The sequence below is a fragment of the Pteropus medius genome, unplaced genomic scaffold (assembly GCF_902729225.1).
Source record: "Pteropus medius unplaced genomic scaffold, Ma_sr-lr_union100, whole genome shotgun sequence".
In the NCBI taxonomy this organism is placed as follows: Eukaryota; Metazoa; Chordata; class Mammalia; order Chiroptera; family Pteropodidae; genus Pteropus; species Pteropus medius.
Genome location: NW_024345601.1, coordinates 14,252,860 through 14,268,456, shown reverse-complemented (window position 1 = coordinate 14,268,456; position 15,597 = coordinate 14,252,860). Strand labels below are relative to the sequence as shown.

At 40.1% G+C, this 15,597-nt stretch overlaps 1 protein-coding gene across 1 annotated transcript in view; it reads left to right on the top strand.

The window, feature by feature from the left end:
- NCKAP5 (NCK associated protein 5) overlaps positions 1-15,261 on the top strand; it is a 744,993-nt gene extending 729,732 nt beyond the window's left edge. Inside the window, 3 exon segments of the mRNA XM_039874581.1 lie at positions 7,591-7,902; positions 10,602-10,738; positions 13,136-15,261. Of these exon segments, the coding sequence (XP_039730515.1) occupies positions 7,591-7,902; positions 10,602-10,738; positions 13,136-13,384 (698 nt within the window). The 3' untranslated portion in view covers positions 13,385-15,261.
- Positions 15,262-15,597: the final 336 nt, after the last annotated feature.

Sequence of the window (15,597 nt, the reverse complement as noted above, 5' to 3'; positions counted from 1 at the left end):
AAATTGAATTTACCCCTCCAGAAGTCATCTTAATGCCACAGCCCAAAGTTACCCAATGGTTGTGAATAAGTAACCAGTACAGTCATTTTTTACTACTTCGACAAAACCATGAAGTAAACTTAGAATAAATAACTTATATTTAATTGACGTAGCTCTGGCAACAGGCTTAGGTTCTCTCTTTCTCTCTCTCTTTTTAGCTTGTTTCAGCAATACAGATGAAGAGAAAGATGTGCAAATAAAGAGATCTGTTCTTCCATCTGTAGTTTAAGTTTCTGTTGCCAATACCACACATAGCTTAAAGATGTTTAGGAAGCTGGAAGAAAATTCATACAAAGACTTTTTTACATGACTACTTGCACTGTAGAAAAGCATGCCAATTAATAACATGGTATGAACATGAAACACCGATAAGTCACTCTTTATGTCTGGTGAATTGTGTTGGGAACTCATTGCATGTTTGGTTGAAATTTTTGCAGATATGATCAAAGTTTTCAAAGTAAAAAATAATTTGGGTTTTTCAATTTTCTATTTTCCTAGGAGTTAGTGTTGAAGAGGAAACAAAACAGTTATTACCAAAGTTATTTGTTTGAATCTATAAAAGAAGGTAGATCGTTGCACAAAAGCAAGTATAACCTTTTAGGATAGATGTGCTGTACCTTCACTAGCTGAAAATCATGGCTTACTAATTTGGGAATGTTATGTGAAAATGCAGTAATTCTGTGAATAAAGGAGCATCAGTAAATGTCATTTATTTAGGTTTTTTAAAAAGCCTTTCCAGGTGCCAACTCCAAAATAGATTTCTTAAGAAAATGGACTCCATCTTTTCTTTACATGAGGCAACTTGAAACCAACTTCAAGTACTTTGCTTCGTATTCATAATTGCTAATTAATAATTGTGATCAACTGACCCTCAAGTAAATGGTTGCCAAAAGGTAATCGTTTAGGAAATAGCCAGAGTAGTTGTTTAGCAAAATGTCCCCAGATGCTGCAGTGGAACACTAACCATACAGACAAAAGTTTGGTTTGCCTCGAATTCCATCACAGTGTGTGTATTACAAAACCACACCTCGCCTCTCCCTGACAGCCACTTGTGGAAACTTATTGAGCACCTATTTGTAATGAGCACTGTTTCTTGCTTTATTACAAATGAGCTATGGTTATATGAGGTCAGAATAGTTTTGGATTTTTCTGTGTGTTTTTTTTTTTTTTGGCTTCAAGATGCCATCTTTGATCAGACTTGAAGATTATCACATTTAGATATCTATTCTACAACCAGTGTACTGTCACTATTTTTACTCCATGGACATAACTGTATAACTTTCAGCCAGGAACTCAGAGTTCTTTAACCACTTTTTAATATGTGAGTTCCTAACTACGTGAGTTCCTAACATTCCTAAATATGACTAATATGTATTTGGAGAAGGTGGGAGTAGGAAGTTAATTTTATTATTTTTAACCAAGTAAATTTATGCATATCATTTTAAAAATCAAATATTACTATAAGATATGAAACAAAAAACAATAATTTTTGTTCTCCATCTCTATCTACTCCTGGTTCGAGATCAGAATAGTTTCTTTAAATCCTTTGTTATCACATAACTAGCAGGTAGCCAAGAAGGTCTTCAAGCCTAGTCTTTCCAACTCTGAAGCCTATTCTCTTTTCATTTCTTTCTTCTGAATATACAAAGGAACTTAGAACTCAAATGAGGATTTCTTAAACCTATCCTATATAATCATCTCTTTGGCCAGATACATTAATTATACCAAAATTTTGGTTTACAAATTCAGTGATTAAAGATTTATGAGCTAGCATCTGTGAGAAAAAATTGAGACACTTTAATGTGTAAAAGAGAAGACTAAGGAAAAAAATAGTTAATGGTATTTCCCAAACACTCAAAATCATTGCTAATTCAGATTCCACTAACTTGGAAATTTATATTAACCGAAACAATGTTGGAAATAAATTTGTCCCTTTGCAGCTATTTTTAAAGATAATGTTCCTATGAAACAGAATAGTAAAAAACAAGTTTGCAAGAAGCATAGGTAACTCAGTTAAGAGAACAAATTGTTTTAAAAGAGAAACTCACTGTAAATACATCTAAGAAGTTACTGAGAAATCTCATCTACTCCCTACAAATGGATCATAGGAACTTGACTCCGTGAGAACTTAGTTCTTTTACTACTATGGGTGTTGATATTAAATGGGATGCCAGCACTCAGCATGGCATCTAGAATCACGGGGGATAAAGGCTAGGGTAATGATGCCACACTGGCTTTTGCTAGATGTGGGACCTTCTGACCCAGTGATGCTTTGAGGTGGGGGCAGGGACTGTGGAGGATGCTAAAGCAGCATTTCGTGGAGTATCTTTAATCTTGGTCACTGACCCTTGATCTAATGGTTTAGAAGTATTAAGAAATAAGTCTCTAGAATATTCAATAATTCTGAATGATCTTATCCCTCTGGCTATCTGAATTAATAAAGTCTGGCTGTATGTGAAAAATAGCTACACAGAAGAGGAAAGTCAGCTGTTTGGTTGCTGGAGTCAGAACAAAAAGCAGTAGGTTGGGATTTCAAAAGGAAAGGTTCATATTCAGTTTAATTTAAGGAAGAACTTTCTAAAGATTAGAACTATTTTTCATCCACTTATTCTTTCATTACCTTCAATGAGCAGACTATGTATCAGGCTCTGTGCTGAGCACTGGTGATAGAGAAGAAATCAGCTACTCTATCAGTTTATAATTATGATCAGCTCTATCAGCAAATAATTACTACTATAGAATAAGGGCAATACAGACCCAAGAATGGGATGGTATGGGGCTACTAAAGAGAGGAATAAAATTTAGTTTGCCCCTAGAGTGCTAACAGTCTAATAACACTGGTTTTGAGAATTATTGCCATTTTCCGAATAATAGCTATATACCTGTTCGAGGCATCATGCTATCTTTATTACGTGCTTTGTTTCTAGTCCTCTAAGCGCTCCTATGATGAAAGTTATATGATCTAATTTTAAGATGAGGAAACTAAAGCCACCTGCTAAGGTACCTGGTACAAGGAGCAGAAGTGAGGATGCTCATTGATGAGCTGAGTGGGGATTTTATATTATGCACCCTAAGTTAACAGTTGAAAAATCCCTGGTGGAAATGTTTCTCCAAAATTTCTTCTCTGCCATCCACCCACCTACCCAAACAGAACCTCACCCTTTTTGGCTGCGAACACTCAGGCTGCTCATCTCCCTCTTAGGCACGATAACTTCCCTCTTTACTGAAGCTCTAATGCCAGACAGTATTCCTAATCCAAGCACTCTCAGCAGTTTTCCTAAAAAACGAGGCCTTAGAAATTCCCATATTGGCTGCTAAGAGACTAAAAAGGTATCTGTCTCCTTGCCTACCAGAGATATGCACGGTAATGTATTCGAGCTGTGAGTTAAAGAAGATCCTGAGTCCACTCTGGAAGTAAGAAAGTCTGTAGCATTCTGCTGTTGACATGCCCTGAATGGATCCCAGGTGTGCTGAGATATTGAGCCCTCAGCTCTCAGGTGGCCAGTGGTCCTGGGGCAGCCAGTGTTTTCCTCATTGAGCCCTGTATTTTCTATGTGTGCCACGACTTTAAAAGGACTGGGAGACAGTGTGCTAAGTCATCTCATGAAATATTTGGAGATAATTGGTGATAAGTGAGAACTTACCTTAAGAGATAGAGAGAAGGCAAATAGGACAATGAGAAGTAGGTGGGAGGGCTCACCAGGGTCAGAGACATAACTGGTGACCTTAGAAGAATGAAACCTGCTGGTCCATTCAGTGACCTAAAGCTTGAACTCATTAGCAGGTGTTCTCCTAGCCACAAATGTGAACTTAAACTTGTCAAGATCAAGACCGAATCAATTCATTTGAGATGCAAGACTGGCTTGCTGCTTTGAACTTTGTTCCTATTACAGCCATTTAATTATTTTGTGAGTTCTTATAATTCTCTGAGGAAAATGCTGGCTTCAGAATTACAATATCTAACCCTTCTTCAGGTTACAATATTTTTATTAACTATGAGAAACTTATAGTGCCTTGAAGAAACTACATAAAGAAGATGTCAGCATTTTCAATATAAGCTCCATTTCCAAAGGTTTATGCATTCTGGAGAAATTTGCTTGCGGGTGAAACTTGACATACAGTGCCTGAGTTCCTGACTGTCCACACTTCATTTCATAGGTACTTATGAATGGGTCCCTCAAATTCACTACATTTGGTAACTATAATTTTTAGAAATAAAAATGGCTTTAATAGCAATTGGTTTCTGTGTTTAATGTCAGTGCACACAATTCTCAGAGAATCAGAGCAGTCAGGAATACCAAAAATCTTGTTTTATACATTCTGGTGTGACATTAATGTGAAGGGAAAGAAGGGAAAGAAAAATAATTTAAAGGGACAGATACCAGAAAATGTTGTTCTCAGAAGGATATCAGACATAGGCATCCTTCATCACTTTTTCTACCCCAGATCCCTCCTCGCGCATTTCCTGCCTAGTGTGATAAGCCAGGCCAACATACGCAGGCTTTGCTGTCTAGGATCTTTCCTCAGAAGTCACTGAAAAGGCAACCAACAATCTCACTTTTGTTTTCTGAGCCTCCATTGGAGAGGACTGGCATAAGTGCTCTCTGAACCATAAAATACTTGGTGAAGAGAGAGTTCTTAGGCAAAGCCAGAAACACACTGCTCATGGAGGCAATACTTATCATTGCCCAGAGAGGTGAAATAAATGTCAGAAAAATTGCCACATGGAAGTCTGCAGATACAATCCAAGAGGGCACAGGGAAGAGTTACTAGGCAGTTGTGATTCGCAAGAACCATTCAGATCAGGGTGCATAGTCATCCTGAGTAGGGGCAGCAACTGCCTAGATGCCGAACTTGTTGACTGTAGATTCCAACCTCAGGATAGGGAGCATGAGAATTAGCTAAAATTCAGGAGCCTGCACCAATTTCAGAGGAGAAGTTGGGCACCTTGCCAAGAAACAGTGACTATTCTGTGAGTCTTCTGCTTACAAGGCTGCCTCAGTGGCTATCGACTGAGTGGACCCCATTTCTGGATTTACCTGTGCTTTTGGAGGGAATCAATTTAGCTCGGTGGCTAAGCACCTGGTCATTTCAGTAGGGCAAGCCTAGATTCAAATCCAAGCTCTTTATAGCATATGGCCTTGGGCAAGTTATTTAACCTTTTGAGCTAGTATTCCTCATTTGTAAATGGCAAAAATTAGCTCTTACCTTTAGGTGGTGAAAATAGAGAGATGTTACAAAGAAAGCAGTGAGCTTCTAGTAACTGTAATAAGCAGCCAAACTTGATAATCTATCTTCACAAAAAGAGAAGATACCCCAACGTTCCTCCATGCTGAGCACTCTTTGGTTCAGGGGTAGGCCGTCCTTAAGGTGCATTGGGGTAAATTTTTATGGCAGGCAGCCCCGGCATGTAGGGACTAACCCATCTCAGCTGTTACAGCCATGAATCTTTGATTCCTATCCTCAGAGACTAAGTTGGTCCTGATGAAGATTCACTTTTCTGTGAAACTGAAAGAGTTCAGACATTTAGAATTGCACCAAGTACAACACGTGGACATGCTAAATCTGAGTGTTGTGTATCTAGTCTAAAATGAAGAAAGGACACTGAATTCTGAATAACAGGATCTTTCTTTTTGAACTCTCCTGGCAACACCTCCCCATGCAAACAGCTGATCATTTCTCAAAAACGCCATTCTGTAACAATTAATTCTCTTTAATTAGGAGGAAATGAATAGAGAAGACAAATAATCTGTAAAGCTGGTTGACAGTAAAGCTGACTAGGTGGAAGCCCTGAAATGAATGGGGCTAAAACTTAGCCCTCATGATCCTGGGAAAGATCTCAGACCATAGCCATATGATTCAGGGCTCCTGCAGTCCTTGACCGGTCTCTGATATTCTACAGTACATGAGATGGCTAAATGGTACCATACTGTAGAGGGGCTAACTACCATCCCCCTACTAAATATCACTTTGGAGACTGAAGCCTCTCTTTTGACAGGGACCTCATTTTTCTAGTGCTTTCAAAACTAAGCACCAAACCTACTAGAATCTACAAAAGCCAACTCTCTATGCAGCCCCTTTGCTTTTATCTTAGTATTAGAAAACTCTCAGATTTCTACTAGTCACTCAGAGCAAAGAGGTGTCCAGGGATGGGAGTGGGGGCAGATTCTGAAGTTCAAATACTAATTGCTGAGTATAAAAGGAGATTGCATAAGAAAGTTACTTAAAGATAAACTATTTACCTATCATATATCTATTAATACCTAATAAATATACTAAGCATTTTGTATATGTTGCCATTCATTATTTCATTCTTTCGGCTATGCTAGGTGTCATTCTAAATTCTAGAGATTTGATAATGAACATATTTTTATCCTCACAGCAACCCTATAAGGAATCTGAGACCTCAAGAGATCACAGGTCTTGTGCAAGAGTTCATATAATTAGTTATTGGCAGATACCACAGTCCAAGCCACTGTTCCATGAAGCACCACCAAAATGTTAGCTATTGAGCCAACTGATACAAGGATTACTCATATCCTATTATATTCCCCATTGCATCTAACATGGTGCTGAGTTGCACTTCTTAGTCCTAAACTTAAAAGATGCTGATATAAACTTTACTAAGGATGTTTCATTCTAAGATTTGCATATAAACAGGAGATTTTTGAGTGACAAGCGGATCTTGGGAGCTGTCGCATTGGCTTGGATAAACCATACCACCATTTCAGAAATTAAATATGTAATATTATTTTTCAGTTATTTTTTTCAGTTATAAAAAATATGTAACATTTTTTTCAGCTAATGAGATATCATTAGCAGACTATGTCGCACAAGTATGGTGGAATCAACTTAATTTGTTTTAGGGACTAGTGGAATCCCTGGGAATGACAAGAAATCCAAAAAGTCCTGATGAGTTTTGTCATTGCGTAAAGTGAAAGAACATAGCTTTATAGTCTTCTCAATAAGACTTCAAATGGCAATTGGGTCAAATGAAGCCCACATGATAAGTGACGTTCCACCTATAAGGTAACTTTTGGGATGACCCTTATAGAATTACTTGTCCTCATAGTCCAATTGAGAGGTCACAGACTTAGCAGAATGAGTGATGAATCATGCAAGAAATGCACAATTATCTTTGTTAGGATATTGATTTGTTAGATATGCTTATTACTTTTAGTTAATAAATTTTACTTAATTGGTTGAAGTCACATGATTCCCAATTGAAATAAGGGTGATCAAAAATAATTTTTATTCTCTAATGACTGTTGCTTTTCTGTTATAGCTCCAGAGAGCCTTCCAGAGTATATATTGCACATGTGCCTTTTGTGTCAGTAACTGCCGGACTTCTTACCTTATATTATGTGAAGGGAATATTTTCATGTTCAATTAAATGCCGGTTTCATGCCACTTTCTGGAAATTTACTATATCACGAATAGGATTTCTTCCTTCTAGATGTCCCCTCTCCTCCAGATCAGATCCAAATGCCCATGACCCTTTTATCTTTCTGTGAGAGCCATCTCTGATCCTTACTATGTTTCTGTGTCTAGAATCAAACTGCCAGATGAGAACACTGGACAGTGGGATCGGAACCTTCCCACTCCCAGACGCGGGGAGTCGCTCAACGGGACGGTACCTGTGTCAAGCAGACTCCACAGAGGACACTGAGCCCATTCTGTCTCCTGCAGCCCTTTGCGCAGTTCCTTCCATCAGAGCCCAGACCCTTGAACGAGAAGTGCCTTCCTCAGCTGATAGCCAGGGCTTGGCAGACACTGCCATTGTTCATTCCACATCTGACCCCATCATGGTTGCCGGGGGGATGCGACCTCTTCAAAGTCGCCTCCCAAAACCAGCCTCCTCAGGTAAAACGCCTGTTACTTTCCAAATTAGATTGTTTTCTCACCCAAATAATGCACTTGCTAACAAAATAGGAAACAAGCAGTAGAAAAGGTTTCTACCAGGAGGTCAGTGAGTGACCTCTGCCCAGTAGAAATGTAGATGCATGAAAATCCTTATGTCCTCAAGAGAAAAGTAAAAAGCAGTAAGCATTGTCTACTCTTAAGACATTATATTAAGGAGTGTATACATATATAAAAGAAGCATGTAAGCACAGGTATATAGTATGTAATTTGATTAAGAAAAAAAACACGACATACACATGGGGCTTTGCTTTGATCTTTTAAACTTAACTCTGAATATAAACCAATTTAGGTTCAAGACATAAATTTAACTGAAATGTTGTTTGCCGTCCAGTGAGAAACCTATGTTTTCTGACATAATCCTATCTTGTTCAAATATATTTATATGTCGAACTATAAAAAACTTAGTTTGAAACGTCAGCAGTAGACTGTGCATTAACTGCAACAGAATGGAGAGAGCCTTCCCACCGAGAAATGTTATCTTTGGTTGCAGTCAACTGAAACGAGCTTTCATGATTAAAGTTAGGCCCGGGCTAAGGGTCGAAGTTTTTTTTATTGTTCCTTCAAGATTAAAACTATTTTTTACAGCTCAGGATGGCACTACATAAATTTTAACTTGTATGGTTTATGTTGCATTTATGACATACATAAGCATATAAAATAGGACTCTAAAGACTTTCATTTATGATTTGATGATTAGAAAGGAGCCACAAGTAGAGATTATACTATAGACTTCTGAGAAATTAGAAGACTTTTAATTAAACATCTTCGAATAACCGTGATTGGGCTATCCCCAGGGCTGAGTTCTTCCCTCATACCGTAATACTAACTGCCATGAATGTTTCATCACAAACTTCTGCTCATTTCAAGCCAAGGCTACATTTTAGAAAGCTGGAATGCGTATTAAAATAAATGCATTGTTAATTAATGACACAGCCTCCAGAGATTCAGGGGTGAAATCCTAGTTATAGATTATGTGCCCCATGCTTGAATAGTCACATGTGTGGCCTCAATTCAGTGGCAAGTTGCCGACTAGACTCCATGATTAAACACTGTCATTATAACAAATTGAATAGAAACCGCAAGCCTTGAATTGCTTCATAGGAAGGGGATAGGAAGGAGATTGTTCTGATCTTGCTGCTAATATTCACTGCACCGGTTTTCTAAGGTTTGTGCCTTAATTAAATTGTCATGAAGAGTTGTAAAAAAAATAGTATGTGGTAGAGAGTGAGGTCAACACGCTGCAGGAAATTTTTTTGTGTCACCCATCCTAAAGCTTTCTGTCCACCAAATGATATTGTGACCATGCTCCAGAGCAGCGGTCCCCAACCTTTTTGGCCCCAGGAACCGGTGCTTCTGTTAGAATCTAATGCCTAATGACCTGAGATGGAGCTGAGGCAGTGATACCAGCTCTAGGGAGCGGTTGAAAATACAGATGAAGCTGCTCTCACTCCCCGCCTCTCACCTCCTGCTGTGCGGCCCGGTTCCTAACAGGCCACTGACCGGTACCCATCTGAAGTTGGAGACACCTGCTCCAGAGGCAGGGCCATCTTTCCAAGGCTTCTTTTTTCTCTGTGGCCATTGGTTACTCATTTTAAAAACTCAGAAATGGGGAATTAGCTGGAACAAAAGGCAAACGGTTTAGAGCAGTCACTTTCTATTTAATGTATTCATTTGAATTGTTTTTTTCTCTTATCCTCATATCAAAAATGGAAATAACTGTGCAAATCTCAGACTGTTGATGAAAATATAATTATTTTGCTTCTGCTCACAGCAAAACGCTGTTGAGAGGCTATCACAGCATGTCCTGTTGATAATCATTGAGGCTGGAGGATAATAACAGCAATTCTCCTTTCTGGCGTGAGAAAGAATATACTTTGCACGTTAATCTACTATTGTGGGTAATGGAGGAACATCCTTTAATCGTTCTGTTAATTACATCCTCACTACTCAAAATGTGATCCGTGGGCCAGCATCATTGGCATCATCTGGGAACTTGTCAGAAATGCAGAATCTCAGACCCCAAACCTACTAAAGAAAAATCTGCAATTAACAAAAGCTCAGCTGATGTACATGCAAATCAGAGCTTAAGAAGTACTACCCTGCAAGGTCTCTAAGGGCCTCTGAGAAAAATTTCCCAAGCCACATTATTTAAAATGACCTTCACAGGTATTTTAGGAAAATAAGGGTCCCCTTCTCAAATACACTTGGGAAAGGCTGAAAATTTACATCCTCCCTTTAGAAATTATGACAATTCCCATTAGCACCATGAAGGCTCTGAGAAACCCTCTAAACAAGGAAACTTGGTTTTTATTTGATGACAAGCACTATTCGAGAAATAATCAATGTTTCCCAGTTTGCCCACTGAACCTTTTCTCATATGAAAAAACTATCGATGTTTTGTGGAAAAGTGGTCCAAGGACAGTTTGCCTTCAGGCCTCCAAGGTGGCCATCCTCTATGGCTATACATAATTAATTCAACTGCATCTGTTAGCACAGGGGACAGAATGTTAGGAAAAGCAGCTTTCATTCTATTTGGACTTTTTCTTATTATTTCTGATTTTCTTCTCCATCCTCCTACCTGAACTTGTAAAGAGTTGAAAAAAACCGATTATGATTTTTATATACATTTCCTCATTTAGGAAAAATCAATTCCCCAATGCAGAATGAAGCAGAGCCAAGGCCTCAGACTTGTTCGTCATTCAAATATGCTGAAGACACAATGGAAAGGGAGCTGCTTCAAAACTGGGGAGGTGAAGACCCCTCTGGGGAGACCCAGGTAAGGGATGGCCGACAGGAAGACGCCTTCCACCTGTTAATCCTGATGGTGAACTCCTTAAACACTTTTGTGATTGATTTAAGTCAAATTTTTTTTTGTCCGTTCAGTAACTAAAAGCCCAGGCTCGAGGCTCACCTTTTTTCCTGAATTAGTAAGTAACACCATAGGTTCAGGAGCAGAATTCAAAGTGCCTCCATGGATCTGCACCACGATTCTCGAGGTGTGGATACTCTGCCCTGGTAAGACATTGTAAAACAGGCATTCTCTCTCCCAAGTCATAAGAGCCCCATTTAAAGTGATTTGATGATATTTTTTCATTATCTCCTCAGTTACTTTAACCTTTACTTTGTTCCTATGAGATGGGTAAAGCAGGTATAATTAGACTCCTTTTGGGGATGAATAGACTGAGCCCTCCGACTTGCCAGAGACAGTGAGACCCTCATTTCTTCTATCCTTATCATTTGGGTTCTTCATCTACCCTGAGATGGCACACACAGGCCTCCTCGTGTGCACCTGGACCTAGGGAAGGGCTCATGACACAGGGACTCTTAAGTCATTCCTCGGGTTACTTGCTTTTCTCTCCTGCACCCCATCCTGTTTACCAATGCCAGCTGATTACTTGGGCCATAGTCAACCTGTTCACTATCCCTCAACTTGTCCTGGCGCTGGCTCACCTCAGGGTATTTGTTGGTGCCCAGGAGTAAGAAGGGCAGGAGGAAGGATGTAGGGACCAATTACCAGAGCTTCCCAGCCCTTCCTTGACCCTGTCTGCTTTTGCTGCCTTGGCTCTCCCAATCCCAACATTATGGAGAAACCCCTAAAAGACACCCAAAATTGAGCTAGGAAATCGTTCAGAAACAACAGATGATGACAGTGGCAAAGAGGTTTGGGTAATTCCAAGAAAGAGAATTACTCACTGCTGAGCAGGAGGGATATGTCCCCTCTACCTGTGATGGCAGTGCGCTCCTCATCCAACGTTCACATCCCCCAAAACACGTACCTTTCTGGGGTCCTTTTCCTCATCATCTTCCACCAGCTCTGCCCATTGGAAATCCTGCCCTGTCTTGTAAGAATCACCACTGTGGCTTGGAACTTAGAACTCTGTTTCATTGACTGCCAGGGAGGGAAAGTTTGAAGCAAGAATTAGCTTTATATTTTCAGTACTCAGCACAGCGCCCATTTCAATTAGTGTTTGTTGAATAGAGGGATGGAAAAATGCATCTCATCATACCCAGAATGTGTTACTGGGGTCCTGCAGGGACTCTAGACATGGGGCGCCCCTGGAACCATAGCCAGTAGACTTGTCATGCTTCATGGACATCATCCTTGCTAGACTACTCGTATCTCCTGTATTGAGCTCTGTACTCCCAGAACCTAACATACTGTTTGGCACAGAGTACATACTCAATAAGCATCTGTTAAATGGGTGGGTAAATGAGTAAGTGAATGAAGGAATAATAGAAATGAGTAAGTGCTTGGATTTATAACCCCAGCTGAAAAAGCTTATACTCTGAAATGTATTTTTATAATTTCCAACCAAATGGCACTCTCCCAAACAGCCTTTAGAGACCCATCCTATACATCTGTGCCTGAACCGTCTGGGATAGATGGGAAATAATTGGCTCTGACAGGGCAGTCTGCGAACATAAAAGAAAGGCCCAAACACGAGAGTTGCAGTCTTAGATCCAGTATTCTGCCTGTGTGCACAGAGGTAAAAACTGTTCATTGAGTTTCAACCATCTTCAGCAATTCCTGCATATTGCATGATCGCCACACCAGTGACATCCCGGTGGGTCAGGCTGAGTGTGCATGTGAGCAAAAGGGGAGATTGCGTCCCTGGACCTGTGAATTATCAGTAGATTTGAAGATTATATAGGATTAGCAACTGTATACTTTCCTAAAGGCTCCTATCCTTTCAGGAGCTGGAAGAAAATTATAAATTACGCAAACATTTATTCTTTTTTGTTCCCAAGGTTGATTTTTTTCATACCCTCTAATACTTGAAAGCCAATGATGAGATCAGTTAAATAAATAAGCCATTAGGCTTGGAACAGCAGCTGTAATGGGCACTTGAGAAAAATATGACCCTATAAAAAAGTGTACAAAATTCAGAGCAGGTAATAGGGGACTTTCCTATGCCTGGGACAATGGCAGAGTATGGGCAATGGCTTCATTAGTGCAAGCCTGTTTCTGCAGCCCTGGTAATTGAGTGGACTGCGCCAGCTCCGAAGACAGACGACAGGCCGAGCTGAGTTGCTCTTGGGGGTGGGGCAGTGGGCATGGCATTCTGTGTACACAAGCAACAGCCAAATAGGAATTGTTTCACATCCTCGCAGGATTTTCTGCCCAAGTTTGATTTGCATGAATAATCTTAACAGTCTCATATTACCCATTTAGGACAAGGTACCCAGAATGCGTTCGTACTCTGCCAGCGGTGGCAGTGATAGTGACAGTGACCCGGACTATGGAAATAATGGTTTTGGAGCTGGAAGGGGCAAATTAGTGAAAACAATGAAGAGCGCCACCCCAGGTAACGCACGGGGAGCACACTGGACGTTCGGAGTTCCTCTCTCTTGTGGAAGCTGCCGATTAAACCTTTCACTGTGCTCTGCTTCCACCTCTCCCCCAACTTATTTTACATCTTAGCTATATATCCCTCCTCTGAGATCGCATTTTCTGGCACATACAGAAGATTGTTCTACGTGCATCAATTTGTTTTCTGGTATAATCTTCATGACATTGCAGTGCAGTCTGTAAAGATTTTATTTCTAAATCTGGCATCTCACAAAAAGTCTCCAATTGAGTTATCTCAGTAATGAAGGAATGACTATAAAGATAACTTTGTTCTTAATTACATACTTTGGCAAGTTAAATTATGCAGTGAGCCATGGATAGAATTACCAGGCTCTTTGCTCGTACCGTGCTGTGTAGCTCTGGATCTGTTAGCCATGCCATTATGAATAGGTCTGTTTATGAGGTTAAAACTCCCTCACACTATTTCTGTTTGAATCAGAATTGGCAGTAGAAAAATCATCATCCTGAGGCATTTAAAAATATGTATAGTCAGATGGCAATTCCTTACACATGCAAGAGGACAGATGTACCCCTAACACAAAATGTGATCTGGAGTCTGACTTTCTTCTAATCTATTCTGGATTGTCAGAAATATTTTAATGATGTATTGGAGAGTTGTTCTTTTCATACTAACCTACTTTTTTTCTCAAATACTAACTTAGCAATTATATGATGAAACCAAGACTTTCTTTTTTAAAACAAGACTGATATGTTGCTTTAGGGAAAAATGTAATTTAGCCACCATGTGTGTTTCCAGTTTTCCAAGTGTCTTGCATTTGTGACACAGGGGCATAAGAGTGGCATGTATGAATAGCCATTAATCTGAGCCTTCACTCTGCTCCTTGCTTCCTACCAGCCATTAAGAAGCAGGATCAATGGTTGAACTCTGCCAAGGTTTACCAAGAAGAAAGTGGCAAACATCCCTGGCATTTTAGTTAGGTGGTTGTCCCCATCAGCTCTCTGTTGGTCAGTGTCCCTCTGGTTGTGACAGATAAAGAGAAAAGGGAGTTTTTTTCATGAGGCTTGCCCAGTTAAATGCTTAGGGTCTGTCCAGCTTTTAGTCCAAGTTCTTTCCTTGAACCTATCATGGGTCCACAGTGAATAACCTCACCTCACTGACCCTCAATTGCTCCACCCAAGAATGATTTCCAGGGCCCCTTCCAGCTCTAAAACACCATACATTTATTGGACAAATATGTATTGAAAGCCTCCTCTAGACCAGCTTTCCATCAGTGAGTAAATGGACAAAGATCTCTGCCAGACAGTAAACAAGACGTATAATAAACTATTAATGTATCTAGTTTGTTGAAAGGAGATAAGTACTACAGGGAAAAAAAGTAAAGCTGGGTATGGTGCGGGAGAGCAGGAGGGCTGGGAAAGGTGGTGGAGGCAGGGAGATGTTAAAACTTAATCAGAGCATTCGGAACAAGCCTGACTGAGAAGGTGATGTTTGAGTAGCGAGTCGAAGGAAGAGAGGGAGTGAGCCATGAAGATATCTAGGGGCAAAGCATTCTTGGCAGAAGGAACAGCTAGTACTGAAGACTTGAGAAGGAGCAGCAGGTAGCCAGTGTGGCTGCGGCAGAGAAAGCAAGGAGAAGACTGGGAGACGAGGTGAGATAGGTAAAAGTGACCAGAGCTGGTAAGGCATTGCTCGCCATTCTGAGTACTTTGCTTCTTCTCTGAGAAACATATGTGGGAGCTTTTCAACATCTCTGAGCATAGGTGTTTCAAAAGGCTTACTCTGGCTGCTGTGTTGCGAAGCCTGAGGAAGCAAGACCAACTAAGAGGCTATCACATCATCCAGGCAAGAGATGTTAGTGGCTGAGACTAGGGTAGTCACCATAAAAGGAGTGAGCAGCACTAAGAGAGCCCTCCCCAGTGATGGTAATATTCTGTATCCACACTGTCCTGTACCATGTGGCCCATAAGCACTTGAAATATGACTAGTGTGAGTAAGAAACTGAATTTTTAAATTTAATTTTTGCTATAGTTTTCCTAGGAATTCTCACTTGAGACATGCTTTTTTCATCTGTTTCAATTTTTTAATTGTTATTAACTTGAATTTTAATATTAATAATCACATATGGCTTGTACGATAAGGAGTGAGAATGATCTGCTTCCAGATCTAATTAAAAGTACAACACAATTCACTGATAGGTTGCACGTGGGGTGAAAGAAAAAGCAGAGTCAAAGATGGCTGCAAAGTTTAGATCCTAGTAGGGATGCTGTTCTGAGGATTGGAATGGAGTAGGCCTTGCGTTGGGGCTTCGGGAGGCAGATTGGTG